The sequence below is a fragment of the Porites lutea genome, chromosome 1 (genome assembly GCF_958299795.1).
Source record: "Porites lutea chromosome 1, jaPorLute2.1, whole genome shotgun sequence".
Taxonomy (NCBI): Eukaryota; Metazoa; Cnidaria; class Anthozoa; order Scleractinia; family Poritidae; genus Porites; species Porites lutea.
The window spans coordinates 5,808,525-5,824,235 of NC_133201.1; the positions used below are offsets into that span (position 1 = coordinate 5,808,525).

Consider the following 15,711-nt stretch of genomic DNA (forward strand, 5'->3'; position numbering starts at 1 on the left):
TCTAAATCCGGTTTGGGGTTGTGGCGCTAACCAGCGCAGTAGATCGTTAGCACATGCTGGCTGGGAAACTCAAATGTAAGCTGAGTTCCACAGATTGGATAGTTCTTGTTACCGTTATGGTGTTTTAAGAATGAATTGATGTAAGAAAGAAGCTAGGGGGAATGTAAATGATAATTCGGGCCTCGAAAACGAGTGTTTTTACTTTATCAGTGAGAAATAGGTAGTAGACTACTAGGCATGCACGATTATGCGCTAACTGCAATGTCTCAATATTTGGCATTAGTTGTACGTTAGCGGCTGTTTTCCTAAATGTCTTAGGGTCATATTCTGGGAAATTCAAAGGAAGCTTGGTGGGTGGGTAATCCAACTTTATTGTGTAAAAAAACAAAACAAAACAAAACGTGCCCTTCATTAAGACGAAACCCATGTTCCCTCGACCTATAGCCCACTCTACTTAATTCAATTTAGATTGCTCTAGCGATTGGCAATTGACAACTGGGCATATGAAACCCAAGGCAATGCTTTGCTTGAGTCACCACTAAACAATAGCTTACCAGTGCGTAATTCTCAATGTCCAAAGCAGCCTTTATTGAATCAGCTATATAACGATTTTATAGTCTTGATCCATCAAGAACAAGCGACTCATGATCAATTGAAAACTAACTGCCTGGAACAGGTTAGCTCTTTGTAACGCCCTTCCGCTTTTTCTCCGAAAATAATGACCAGTCGACCTTTGAATTCCCAGAATGACTTAGACTCTTGAGTACCACAGTTTCTTTTAACTGGTTTGGTGACAATATCCACTCTCAATTTCCGATTTCCACAGATTTATAGTTTAAGAACTAGTTGATAGAATTGTTTTAAAAAGTCAAAACATTTTTCCCCCTTCTGTGTTTATTTTATTAATCATCTTGACCTTTTCCCCTGATTCTCTACATTGCATTGATATTGTTGGAGAATATTGATTTTGATCACTTCTAGGACTTACAGAGTAAAACTAACGACATTACACTTATAATTTTAGTTAACATCATGAACACCAACCATACTGGGCTGACATCTCATGCCTGGCAGAGAAGGAGCGATTCCCACAAAATGCAAAATACTAGATGCTGCTGAAAAAACTATTTTTTCATTTCACTGATAGGATCTTCATTGCCAGTTTAAAATATTTTGGTGAACTATCTATTCATTCGGTAAGTAAAAAAAAACCTGATAACTCTCATCTTGCCTTTCGTTGTTCCTGAGTGCGCGTTTTTGTGCACGTACTACTTTATTTTTTTTAATATACAGCCTAATTTAATCTTAATATTTCTATTGATGACTTTTGTCGCTATGTCTTGCAGAGTTGACATTTAAAACTGCAACTGCTGACGTGCGCCAGATCCGCCCCGCATGCGCAGTAATTTCTTTAACACTTCGTCAGTGTGAGGCAGCGCTTGCTTCAGAGCGGAGAACTGGGCACGACACACTTTACGCCTTTCCAGGATATCCTGCTTTTCTTTCAAGAACTCGACCAAGTCTTCTTGTTCCAGGGCATGCTCGAGGTCATCCACCAGTTGAGTGATGAAAAAATGAAGAATGCAGCGGGGAACTGTATCGCAGACGTTCATTTTGATCACGTTGAAGCAGCGTACAACGTTCTTTTTTACCTTCTTTATATCTTCGAGCTCCTGAGGAAAAGAAATTAGATACACCTGTTTAATTCATCTTAACAGACTCTCCTAAGGGCCTGAAATCAAAATTGAAGGAGAACACTGACTTTCGTCATGTAAAATATTGTAAAATAAGTAGGAGTATGTGAAAGAACTCGTTGAGAGGTCTAATTTGAATGGTCACACGACAGAATTTTATCCAAAGACTTGAAAGTTAGAACCAGTTAATATAGCATAATTAATAGCTCCATGCATGCGGTAGTTCTTTCAAATCTGAATGGTCAAACTATAGTTTCTAATCCACAGATTCAAAAGTTATACTGAAACAGTTCACAATCAAGGAAAGTGCGGTGTAAAAATACTTAAAAAGAGGTTTTAATTGAATGGTCGCTCTTAAGGGTATTGCTCACTCTCAAAAGATGAAATGACTACAAAGCCAGTTTAGATTCCCAGCCTAATTTCCATGCATGTGTGTTCTGAAACTACTGAGCTAACCTTATAACTTCCTCGTGAATTTTGGCCTTCAATCTCTTCCATCAGTTCTTTGGGATAGAGCTTTTGCGCCAGGTCCTTCAGGTGGGACGTTGTCTTGGACGTGTTGCAAGGATGACGGAATGAGTCACGAGTCCTGCTATTGTAAGCGAGCGTGGTTTCCCACGAGTTCAGCTCATCCGGAAATGGAACTGGAGCAAACACATCATCAATGCTCTTCTTCTGCATCTCGAGAAACTGCTGAATGAACTGAATGGTTTGCTCTCTTTTTGTGTCGAAAATCTTGCTCACTACCTTGGCCTCGACCGCTTGCTTAAGAGTTGGGAAACTGCACAAACTTTTATTGATTGCATCTTGCACTATTGTGCGTAGAGTTTTCTCTACGTTGTTTACTAGACTGGTGGATATGGGAATTAGTTGATCCACGGGACTTTGGACTAGTTCATCAATAGTCATGGAAGTTGTTCCTAGTGTGAACACAAGGAGATAAGTGTCATTTAAAGATGAATGAGGTCTATAAAAGGTCTATAAAAGTAGTAGAGGGTATGGATAGCACTTTGTAAGCCAGCCAGTTCTTTTTATTTCAGTTCTTAAGGCTAAGAAAAATACTTCAAATGCAGGGTTGTTACCTTTACTGTGCGTAAAGCCGTTTAATAGCGTACTGTTAATTCATTTATTGTTGAGAACAATTACTTAGAAAGTTATAAGCGTTTGAAAACTGAAACTGGTGTTACGAGGTTACTGTTGGCGCCATTTGCTAACATAATTTCACTTGGGCGCTTAGAGTTTATGAAGAAAATTAGCTCATTATCTTAAGACAACTGATAAAACTAAAGAAAGCCTCAAACGTTTGACCGCTGTACTGAGATAAAATGACTTCCAGTGTCCGTCCCCCTTCCCCAAAACCGTTAATATGCGCTTTCTTTAACTTTCTTTCTGAATTTTCTTTTTAAGCATGTATGAAAATCGCCCGGCTGTCTCAAGAGACTATTCATGCTTATTGCCCCTCTATATTCTTTGGGTCCAAACCATCATCTATATATCTGTCGGTGATTGGTATAGGAGATTTCTTTTATTTCCTTCTTTTGAAACTTCTGAGCCATAACAACGACAAGGGCAAATAGTCAGTTCCTGGGTCGCGTCTATCAGGGGTATCGATCTTTAATTTCGGAGTGTCTTTCCGGAAGTTTACGCTAATACCTGGGAATCCTGTGCTACTCGCAACTGGCACAGTACTTCTTCCTTGGTACGACTCATAAAGTAGTTTTTGCAGCAGCTGGCTGTTTTCACTGCTGTCACCAAGAGGAGCTGCCACGCCCTCGAGTTTCCTTTGTTGTTTTCGTATCTCATCATCATTTCGCTTGACCAGGGGATCTACCTAGATTTGAAAAAAAGGTTTCTCTCAAAAAACAATAATATAACTTTTCTTTCGAACCTTAGGGCAGCAAGTTAAACGAAACTCCTGACACCGCCCTTTCATTTGTCCTTGCTATAAATGGCGACAATTAGTTAAGACACTTCGGCCAAAACGACATAACAGAAAATATTTTTCCTTTTCTAATAGGAAATTTATTTCTGAAAGAAATAAATGGTTTTATGCTTAATGTGACTGATTAATGTGTCATTTCTCCAGTTACTGGGGAGGGGGCGTTCCTGCCATCCGGGACATTATATCCGGGACATTAAGACATGAAAGCGAGGCACAAGGCCTCTCTGCTCACTGCAACAAGAAAGTTGGAAAACATTTTTCCCTCCCTTCCCTCCCGTTTTGCTCCACTTTCATCTCCCGGATGGCGGGTGTGCCCTCCCCTTTGCTGGGATAAATCTTCTTGTGTATCTGGACTCTCCTAGCTTGATATGCTTAAATGTAATAAACGGCCACTCTTGTGGCCAAATTTATCCCAAACTGGAATTGTCATTATTGAGTATCCCAGCAAACAGAGCTCACCCAAAGCAAGACTCCACCAACAGCAATAACTGACTCAATAATACTATCTAAAGGAACATGGAGCATAAAAAAAACATAAACACCTTTTTTCCCCTTGTCAATGTTGTACCGCTGGTCACGAGGTTTGTGGGCAGCACCAAACGACCCAACAACACCCAAGAAATCAATAATTAATGAATAATTAAAGAATTAATTGGCACTATCCTTTCGCCTACCTTGTATACAGTGTCATGGAATTTGTTGAACAATGTTCGCACTTGCTCTCCTCCTCCAATGTCGGATGTGTTGTTAAAGAGAAGCGTCTTCAGCTGAGTGATGAGATTTTGCTTGAGTTTCATTACAAGCGCTCCTTTGCCTTCACTCGACTCAGGTACTTCGCTATGGGCCAAAAGTTTGAGTTCCGATTCCACCTAGATATAGCAGTGAGATGTTATTATCGCGTGTGTTACAGGGGCGTAGCCAGGATTTTTCAAAGGGGCGGGGGGGGGGGGGGGGGGGTCACAGACAGGAACACCACCCGGGGATCGCCGACTATATATGGTTTATACCGCTGCTCTCCCTCGTGTATCAGGCGGCTCAGTCGTATTATCGCGGCATGAAGGCCCATATTGACTAAAGACAAGAGCCGTTGACGAAAATACTTTACAGAAAAACAAATTTTAAAAAAGTGGGCTTTTCAACAATGGCTTTTACGGCCAAGATATTGTCATGGGGTTTTCGCCACCTGAATATTGTAGGTTGTTTGCTCAAAAGAAGGTCTACCAAGGGGGGGGGGGGGGGGGGGTCACGGGCACCCCAGGTCCCCCTTTAGCTACGCCCCTGTGTTACGCACTGGTGTATCGCTTAAATTGAAAATAAAGCACAATTGAAAAGCAACGACCCAGTGAACAAAGCACAAAAGTTCCATATACACGATATATATACACGGGGTTCAACAGGTGACCTAATTTGATTTTTGAGGTACTCGGAAGTGGCTTATATGTGTCGCTGAGATTGTTGGGTAAAGTTAGACCCCTTACCGGGTGGAGAAAGGCCACCCACTCTGCCGCGGCCGTCTCAACTTTAGCGAGCGTTTATAAGAAACAAATTGATCCCTTTGCCCGAGTCAACAGCTCTCGCGCATGCGCTGATTGTTTAAAACAACGCTGGCGCATGCTCTGATTGTAAACGCTTTGCCACGTTTTCAGGAGGAAATGCATGATAAACTGGCTCGCCAAGGGTGGCTCGGTTAGGCGGGTGATCCTTCTACCAGGGGCATCCTTCCTTCAATATAAACATTTAGACGTCATTGTTTTCATCTCCTACCTTTGCCTTTCGTTCCCTCATTTCACGCACTAAGACTGGAATTTCAGTTATCATTTTTTGGGCCAGAAGTGAGATCATGGTATCCATGAGCCGGTCAATTCCACACAGTTTAAGAATGTTTTTGTATTGTGGATGACGCGCGAACCACTCCTTTTCCTTGACACGGGTCATCTCTGCGTCCCAGTCCTTTTCGTTTGCGTCTGTGCCATCTTTTCCTGTTTGTTGGCAGAATGAGTGGAGAAAAGCTTTAGTTCTCTCCTCTTTCATAATTAAAACTCTTAAAAAACAAATAATTTGTAAGAGACAAAAAAAAACCCTAATTATTCCGAATTTTAAAAAGGACTTTGATTGAATCTAGAGAAAAGACATTGTGTACCACCGTCCAACACCAGGAGCTCGGGCTCCTACTAATTTCTCTTTCCTTTTGGAATGTTCTCAGCCGTAAAAATCGCTGCAAACGATATAGCCTGAGTATCGGAGCCACATTTGGGGTTATGGGAGAGGTGATTCTCCCCTCTTCGCATGTCTATTCCTATTCCCTCAGAAGCACCTGAAACTCAGACTTAAAACGTTATGAAAAAAGCCTATAAGCTGGAGCGAGCTACTCCTCAGTACTAGGTCTATGTCACAGCATTTTTCATGGACCAGTTTATTTTTAGGTACATTTAAAAGAACTTATTTTGGCGAAAATGGAAGCTTTGCTTCGCCCAAGTGTGCAAACAAATCACAACAAACCAAAGAGGAAAACTAAACATCATTAAAAGTTCATTAGTACCTCTTTTAGGTTTTTATAGTTTCTGACTTGTTTGTGGCACTTGAAAGATATTCTAAATTCGCGCCAAAATATTCCTAAAAATAAACTGAATGGTGAAAACACCATAACACGAGTAGATGAAAGTTGCTCTCTGCAGATTATGGGCTCCTGGTGATGTGCAAAGAAGATTAAAGCAACAACTCCTATTGTACCTCTTAACACAATGAAGCGACCGTCCTCCAGGGTGAAACTTGACTTGTTTAATGCTACTTTTACGCCCATGTCATCTGATTCTCTCAGCCTGTCTGGTTTAGTCAGTACACATATGGTCCGCTGCCTGAAATCTTTAGCCTTTCGCATGACCAGGTTAATAGCACTGTCTCCTGTGGGGTCCCCTACTTCGGAAACTATAACGATAATACTCTTTGTGTTCTTCTCAATGTAGTCTAACACAAGAGATTGGGTTGCCTGGTTCATCCGAGGGTCGTCGTTGGCGAAGTGAGCGCCGGGAAGATCGACTAAAGTCAAGGTGGTGAGTTTGGGACCTGAGGCAGAGGACAAGAAGAGGGGTGAGTCACCCTCGTCTCGAGTCAATTCGCGTCATGCAAGTGAGTGCAGGATGCTTAGAACTGCTCGAGGTGTCCTAGACGGATTTCCTGACAAGCTTGGTGGGTTGGCTAGACTGTTCCAGCCGTTCAGATAGTGGAGCATGGTGCGAAGTTGGAGAGAGAGAAAAAATAAGAACGAAGAGAGGGAGAGGAAGAGGAAAGAGTAGGTAGCGCCCCTCCCATATTTTCTAAGGGAAACGTTCTGAAGACAAGCTTGCTCGTTAAAACAAACATATTTGTCAGTCCCTTGGCCTTTGGTTGTATCGTGATTGCAATGTGCCTGAGACTTTTTTTTTCATCCCCTGATAAGGGTTGGTTTTGTCGAACTAAAACAATAAGCAAGAAAACAAATATTTTTTGAAGCTGTTCAGCCAACTTGCATTCTTATCACTGGAAAAACGTGAAATTTTGTCCCCGCAAAGTGTGCTAAAAGAAAGGCGGGAGACAACTAGGGACTTATCATGGAACTTGAAGTAAGGAGATCTGTGGTTCACCGGATTTCAAGTAAACGTAGCCAACTTTCGATTATCGAAGAGAATTTGCTTCGTCCCGATACAGGGTCTTCCCATTCCTGTTCGGTCAAAGAATTTCCGAGACGAACTGCTGCACCACTAGAATCGAAACCTATAGACCGGGCGGTATATTGAGACCTTAAGGGACTAGATATACAGCGATTTCGAAAAAAGTTGTCGGTAAAAGTGCACGCGTCAATCTCGAAGGGTATTGTGGGTGGTTTTGAGTTAACTGTTCTTCAAAGAAATTTGCAAGAATGGCACGAGAGGCCGAGGACGTGTGTTTGCGAGTGCTAGAGGAAACCAACAAAAGTAGGCTCCACAGCTACAGTGTCAGGAACAGTGTATTGATCATGTCCCATATTACCTTTCGGGATTGTCGCGTGCACATTTTTTTCGACAACCTTTCTCGAAACAGCTGTATGCGAACAGTATCATACCTTGAAGGGTCACATTAACTGGAGTCTTGGATATAGGAGTTCCTTCTTCTTTGGGAAGATGACCAGCAACCCGTTTAAGGAAATCCTCCACTTGATCATCCGTGGGGTTTTCCACCTCTCCTCCAATACCCTGGCACGTATCACATCTTACTTCCACGATTGTCTTGGGGCCGTTGCGCAGATTCAGTATGATGGGGTATGTAGTCCGCGCTTGAAGAGTGTTGGCTGTTTCGTTTCGTCGCATGGGCAGAAGATATCGCCCGATCAGACGGTTGATAAGCGTTGTCTTTGCCATGTTTTGTCGACCGACCATGACTAAATGTGGAATATCAAATGATTTTCGAAGGGTGTCGTTGCTTATCATGGATTGTATAAAATCCAATACACTACCGAACTCACTGCTTCTGCCATATTTGGAAACTGGTGACTCAATCTCGCTTGACATATCAAAATTAAACAGTGCTCTGGAAAATAAATAAACACAGTTCGCAGGTTACAAGGCGATCTGTACACGAAGTTTTGATGTATGTGAGTGAGCAGTTTATAGTTTGCTTAGAGATCTTTAACAATAAACAGGCAGCGGAATGTAGGAGCCATTTTTCTCTGGCCACTGTTGTTTATAGTATTATACTGTTTATTCCACTTATAATTATAATAGTGGAGCTCCGAACGAAAAACGGCTTAAAAGAGGAAGCCAAGAAAAAAAGGGCAGAGTCCGGTAATGCTAGGTACAGGAGGCAGCATATTTGGACTCCGCTATTGTCTCCTACTTATTAGATGCTGTTAAAGGGCCCATAAGTGCATTTTTGTCCTTAGAATACGACTCAAGAAAAGCTATAATCAAACAGAGATAGTCCACCGTTTTCTCTACGGTTTAGGTCTTCCTATCAATGATCACGTACGGTCTTTCAGTGATCGAAGGACTCAAGCCGACTTAATCACGATTGAGTGCTATCTGGGAAAATTTCATTAGCGCCCATATATATCTAGAGCTAATACCGTAAAATTCCGAAGATAAACCCCTCCATGTATAAGCCCCTCCAAATATAAGCCCCCCAAACTCGTAACGCAAAAAACCCTCCGTTAAATCGCCCCTCCAAATAAAAGCCTCGGCGAAGAGTTATCTATTTCACTTAATGGAACTATCCCGATCATCTAATCTGTTATTTTTTTTTTTTGAAATTAAACCTTGAACTTTTTTCTGGCCTGTTTCCAACCTGGGGCTTTGTTTTGATATAGCTCTATATAAGTAAAAAAAATGTTATTATTATTGTTATTGGTATTATTATTACTGATTTACTGCTCAGCAATGCAGGTATCGTTTTGATCCTATCTTAATCCATTTGGTCCAGTTTCACGACAAGGAAAGCTAATTAAATTGAAGCCCACGATTGAGTTTGCTTTACCATAGACAGCTGCTGAATTGTCAGTTTGGATCAACAGAAATAGTCTCTAAGTAAAAGTTCAAAACTTTGGTGAACCTGGATACACTTAAGGCTAATCGGCTTTCGTGACTGAGCCTAGACATGCCGATATTATAATCTGACCGAATTGTAATTGATTTTATCAAAATTTATTCGGTATATAGTACTATCAGGATAGCACCACAGACACCATAAAATATCATAATTTGATAACGGCAAATGGCTGGCTGAATATTTGCTCATGGCAATATGCATCAGGGCGAAAATGGAGCAGGTTATCACCTTAGTAATTATAAAACTACCTAATAAAGGGAATTGATAGATAGAAGAAATAAAATATACTTCTGCTAAACAGTCAAGTTGTTTTCGTGAACAAACACAATGTCGTGCTTTGAAACATCTCACGGATTATTAACCGGACAAAGCGAAAGGGCCACGATTTACGCTTTCAATCTCTCGGCAACCGCTCTTGATCAGTGATTCTCGCTGGCCCCACTGGGATTAACTGCATTGGCTTTACTGCGGAACTGCTGTAGTATCACAGAAGCGTGATGTATGTTAGGATTTTTCGTGTTGAGTTTGCATCGCCGGCATTTGTGTCACAAGGGCAAAATAAACACTAAATATGCTGTTATTAGTAAGCTATATTGACGTGAGCCGCTGAAATTGTGTACAATGCAGCGTATAATTTAGCTAACTACAGATCACAGTGCACCGTATTACTCACTACTCACAATTTCACCTGCTCGCTGAATTTTCCAAGAATTTGTATCGTATGCCTTTCTTCGCAGTTTGCGGGGAAGACGAATTAAAATGGAAATTTAAACCTGATACACTTACCTTTTGTTTACTGAGAATCTTTTTTCAGCTTTCTTGGAAAACCCGAAAGGCACTTGTTGGTACCAGGTCCTTATCAGCCAAGGGATCGTTGTGTCGCATGTTCAGTTTTGAATTGTCTGAGCAAAAGGTGAAATGACTTTTACGTAACAAGACGTAAGTTGTTATTCAAAATAGCTTAGCCATATATGTAACGGTAGCGTTTCTTTTAAATCAACCGGTTTTTCGGCGTTAAAAAATTCCTTTGCAGCAAACCAAACTAATTATAGATTGCGTTTTGAGCAATCTATGGTTTTAGATTTACATGAATCTAAACCCGTTTGTCAGGTTGTTTTTTTTTTTTGGCGAACTAGCTAGTGTAGTAGATCGATAGCACACGGTTGTCATAGCAGGAACACAAGAGTTTTTTGCAGAAGGAATTCAGGGGAGGGTGAGATCCACAAAATGGGTAGTTTTTTTTTTCGAACTTCAGTTGATGGTATGGTGTTTCTGAAATGATATAACGAAGAAATGGGAATGGAAGCGAGAATTAAGAAATAAAAGATCGGTGCGCCTTAAAAACATAAAATTTAAATGATGATGCAATCCATTTAATTATTCATGCATTCCTCCCCTTAAATGCCATTTTAGTGTTCATCCATTTAGCACTTTCAGACTGTGCTTAACCGAGGCTATTATGTACACGAAGTCCCTGAAATTTTGGGTCTGTGAAGAAATCCTACGTTCGTGTGATGAGCAGCCTTTATGGATTTTGAAATATAAATTATTTAATGTAAGTAAAAGCTATTAGATAAAAGGTGCGACTATTTTAAAATGATCCGTCTTTAGCATTACTTAAAGCAGCAGCTGTTCTTTTAATGATCTGAAATATATAGTCCGAATTTCTCTCGAATCATGGTTTTGCCACAATTGAATAAGAAATAATGCGTATGTCAATATATAAAAGTTTAAGGAGGAAGCGACTTAATTGAAAACTAACTGTATGGAACAGTTTAGCTCTTTCTGACGCCCTTCCGCTTTTTCTCGGAAACACAGGGTTGACCTTTGAATGCCCAGAATAACATAACTGCAACCTAGGACACCAGACCTTAAAACGATTAAGTCAAGTAAAAGTTTTATGCCTTAACTTTTCTTTCTTAAACAAAACACACATGCGTGGGTCTGAATCGTTATTTAACTTTGATTAACTGCATAGTCCACTCGACATCCCAGGACATTCAGGATTAACTGCAATTCAGTCAGTTCCATTTTAAAAGCACGGCGGGTTTTGAAGTCACTTGAACCGTTCTTGAATCGTATCTGGGATCATTATCAGTAGCTGGGCAAAGTCCCATATGAAAAAATATTGATTTCAAGCGTCCTATATAACTCCGCTTATTGCTTAAGTTATCGATAAAGATCCAACGAGTTATCTGTTGCTTTACTGAAGCATACACAAGTACTTTTGGATTACGTAACGCTTAAATACACAACAGCCTTCTGTGAAGACTGACACTCTCAGTTCCGAGTTAATTTTGCGGCATACGTTTCTCAGGGTTCAATGAGAAGCCAGCTTTTGTATGCTGTTATATATAATTCAACTAACGCTGAGATTGGCCCAAGTGCTGGATTCTAACGAATGTGCCGGTTTTTTCTCCACTTCTCAAGCGTGAAATATCATAGTATCAGGCGGCAGCGATCTAAACTGAAAACATTTTCGACAGAACTGGTGTCTGCGGTAGTAATCACGATATGTCAGTATCCAGGCTCTTATATCATAAAGAGTAATTCTCCACTCCACTATCAGTAAAGGGAATGGGTACAAGCTTTTGGCCCGCTTTCGGCGCAACTATTCCTGGGATAGTTTGGGTGGACAATCGTTAGTTATGATTGGTCGATGGTACTCAAGGCAACCATTAGCCAATCTTATTATTCATTCAAAACATTTCCCCGATTCTGATTGGCTAAAAGCACACGTTTAATTCACCTTAACCAGTTATTGATGACTAAATTTGGAAGAATTTGTGTTTAACGAGGAAATGACGTCAAAAATGCAGCCTTCTACAGGTTAATGAACTGTTAACCGAGAAGACCTGGGGACGAGGTTGAGTTGTTTTGGTTGTGAAAACAAAAATGGCCGATACTTCACTCGTTTCAAGAGTAAGAACTACAGCTGGAACGAGGCGAAGTAATAGTTAAAAACATAGCAAAAACAGCAAGAAGACAACTCGGAGGGCGACATCTGTTATTTGGAGAACATTTACGGAGCTGGACAAACCTAAACGTACACTATCGAAGATGAACTGAACATCGATGGATCGATGGAGGTAAGCATGTTCTAGCTATGCTTTTAAACTAGGAATTATTTTGAATAAATAATAAAACAATTATTGAATTCGGCTTTCGTATCATATAAAGAATTATGGAGATCTCGGAGGGTGTAACACCCTCCTCTATCTCCATAATTCTTCATAAGATACTCAGCCTCATTCATTAACTGTTAAATAAGTAAGGCTTCTCCACCCAAACGATTCCAAAAACCATTGCGCTGAAAGCTTGTACCCATTCTCCTTTGAGTTTGTGGAGTGGTCAATAACAATTACGATACACAGGGCAGAACGCCGTTTCACCTTTTTTGTACTCTGACTACTCTGGTAGTAGTGTTCAAGAGGAAAACTGTACAGTATAAAAATAAGATCTACACCAACTTTGATCGTGAAATTCGAACTTTATTTTTTTAAGAAGACATTTCAGGCTAACTGAAAAGAGACTTAATATGTTAGAAATTGTGTAAATGGGTTATTAAATCACTGGAAAACGTCTCTTAAAATGCATCAATAAAGAAAAAGTGAAGAGCAACATTATTCAATTTGCTTATTGCTTAGCTTCCTTTTTGCATGCGGTTAACTACGGCTAGCACTATAGCGTGTCAGTGGTGAGCTTGCACTATAATCCACTGAAACAAAATAAGCTTAAGTAGTTTAAAATAACAGTGACTTCTGTCAGGCTGCTGTCTATCTGTATTTGGAGGTCATGCAAATCATGGCAGCATGCTACTTCAGTTTATCCGTTATCTAAGGGGGTGTTCATGAGAAAACTCGCCCCGGCGCGAGTTTCATACCGGGATGACTTTTTTATTCGGATCGCGTTTTCATTATGACTGGGTCATATCATATCTCGTTATTTGAAGGTACACTTCACGTTGATAAAATAAGTCGCCCCGGTGTCATGTAAACACCCCCTAATTGCAGAACAAAGTCGTTAAGGAAAACGCTTAAGAGCTCTGAGCTGAAAAAAAAAAATGAGAAGAATTTAGATGGATATCAGAGTGCTGAAAAGGTCTAGGAACATACCTTTTATCTACAGACGTGATCATGTGACCTTGTCGTCATCTTCATTGTTCGTGAGTTGGTCAACGTACGAATACTAACGCAAAGACTGTGATAATCGGATCTTACTGAGACTAGCCAGTTCTATCGACACTCATATACAGCGGAACGTCGATGCGGAAGGCCCAAAGGACTAGCAAAATATGTTCGATTTAAGGAGGTTTTATTAATATCATATCCAAGTACTTTTCCATAATTTTTACTATTACTCGGGTAGAAGAAAATCGTTCGTTATACAGAGGACTTCATCAAATAGAGGTTCCACTGTAAATACAATCCTCCTCCTCACTATACTTTCTTCGTTTATTCCTTGTTCTCAGCTCAAGTTCTTTACAATTCAATTACGTTCAATTACAACTCGCCTAAAGTTTAAGCCATCCCTGGACATTTGGGTAGAAAAACCTTATATTACTGATAAGCCACTCAACTCGGCCGAAGAGTATGATCAGGACATGCGGGTATATTAGCCTGCGTAGCAGGCTAAGAAAAACATGGTGCTGTGAAGGTGGCCGTAAGTAGAGCTGTTCGCTTACTAAAGTGTCCGTTAGGAGAGCTTACACTGTATAACATGGCTGATATGGTGAGAGGAAGGCAACCTGACGAAGAGGTGAAATTTGATTCCCCAAAGGTTGAATTAGTCTGATCGCAGGTTATATTCTCACTGCTTATTGCTGACTGACTTATACGTACATGTCTATGGCCGCCCAAAGATGTTCTTTCGATTTAAAGCATAGCAATAAGATTGTTAAGGCATTGTTAGTGAATATCTATCTGCGGGCTACTCAGTGCGACTGTTCCATATAAAAATGGTACGCGGCTAAGTGGAAAGTGACTTGTAAGATTTCCAAGTGGGCATCCATGGTGGAGAGCCACTATTCCATCTGTGTGGAAATCAGAAATATCCACATAATACTGATTCACATGCAGCCCTAATGGCCCTGGCGGCTTTGGCGCAAAACACTCAATGTTGTTGTTGAATGCACATTGTAGAGCATCGTAACTGCTTGTAAATAGCTGAGAAAATGCTTCGGCTGAACGCAAGTTATATCTTGTAGCTCAGTTGTGTATGAGAAGATATATCAGGGGTAGTTGGAGGCCGTTCGTCTTACATTTGTAGCTGAAAGACAGTGTGTGGCCGTAAAGTTTAAATTCAGGCGGCAATTCAGCTTCAGCGATTCCGTATATTAAATGAAGCAGCGATTTCAGGGCTTCCCTAGAAAAGTCGTCGGCATTTACTGGGATTATAAGCCTCTGTGCTGCGAGCAGGGCGACTTCGGTGTATACCGAGAAAGAAGGGTTAGTATCGGTGAAAACGACCCATCCTCTGTTGTCTCCTGGTTGGCATGCTACCCCTGGGGTAAAGCACAATGTCCCTCGATTATCATGTCCCTCTATAAAATAGCGGACAGAGGAGATAATGAAGACCCAAGTACTGTCATCTGGAAGGTTCGCAATCCTCTTTTGTTCCAATGAACGAGCGACTGTTTCAAGATGAATGTCTCCACAGAGAAGGTAAACATTTGATGGTATTTTATTGTTGAAGTCGTTCACCTGGGTCAAGAATGCCAGTAGGTCTACAGTTGAAAGATCATACGAACTGGACACGCAATGAAGATAGAAGCTTATTGTTCTACGTTGCGAAGTCAAATAATCGACATTTTCTTTTCCTATCAACGCCATTGAAACATTTGCTTGAGGGCAGAGATCTATCACCAAAACGGTTTCAGGAGACAAAGCTAAAGGCGGCCGAGTCAGTGCGTAATGCGTAGCCATGTGAAAAGTTAGCGTAGTTTTGCCAACCCCTCCTTTGTTGTTCCAGATTACATAAGATTTTAGAAGAGCCATCGTAAACGGTAAAGAAAGAGAGCATACAAAACAAGTCCGCCTTAAGCAAGTGTCTCTAGCCAATACATTCAAAGTTGCACTTTCGATCCCAAGCCGAGCCGCGCTAAACACGATAACCAATCAGAAAATGTTCCTGTCTTTCTAAGAATATCAATCACGCTTAAACGAACTTTGGTCACGTTTTCTAGGAAAACTTTTAAGAGCCCCAAAGGGACTTTTATTTGCTGAGGCCTGGAACCTAGGGGGAAGTAATTAAAATCCTGATTTATTATTAATTGTGATTTTAGGTCGCTTTTTCAGAACATTTTAGGACACAGAGTCTCCATAATGCTTTAATTTCTCTCTCGATTTTTTTTTATTATATGTAAACACATTGTTTTTCTTCACAGATTTTGTCCCTGCGTCCTCCTCGCTATGTTTTCCTTACTTTTCACAGTAACAAGCTTTATTCAGCTTCTGACGCGGATGATGGTCATTAATTTTGCGTTCGTGAAAATTGATATATGTGTACCTTAACCTTACC

The 15,711-nt window shown here is 40.7% G+C and overlaps 1 protein-coding gene across 2 annotated transcripts; it reads right to left on the reverse strand.

The window, feature by feature from the left end:
• Positions 1-676: 676 nt before the first annotated feature.
• Positions 677-10,010, reverse strand: LOC140943574 (uncharacterized). Of its 2 annotated transcripts, none has more exons than XM_073392688.1 (8): positions 9,881-9,995; positions 7,715-8,178; positions 6,367-6,699; positions 5,401-5,615; positions 4,311-4,505; positions 3,348-3,525; positions 2,151-2,614; positions 677-1,673 (listed from the first exon to the last, which is right to left on the reverse strand). In XM_073392688.1, exons 2-8 carry the CDS (start codon positions 8,157-8,159, stop codon positions 1,356-1,358), a joined length of 2,148 nt encoding a protein of 715 aa, XP_073248789.1. In that variant the 5' UTR covers positions 8,160-8,178; positions 9,881-9,995; the 3' UTR covers positions 677-1,355. The 2 variants fall into 2 exon arrangements, with proteins under 2 accessions (XP_073248789.1, XP_073248782.1); XM_073392681.1 differs by having other exon boundaries at positions 678-1,673; positions 9,873-10,010.
• Positions 10,011-15,711: the final 5,701 nt, after the last annotated feature.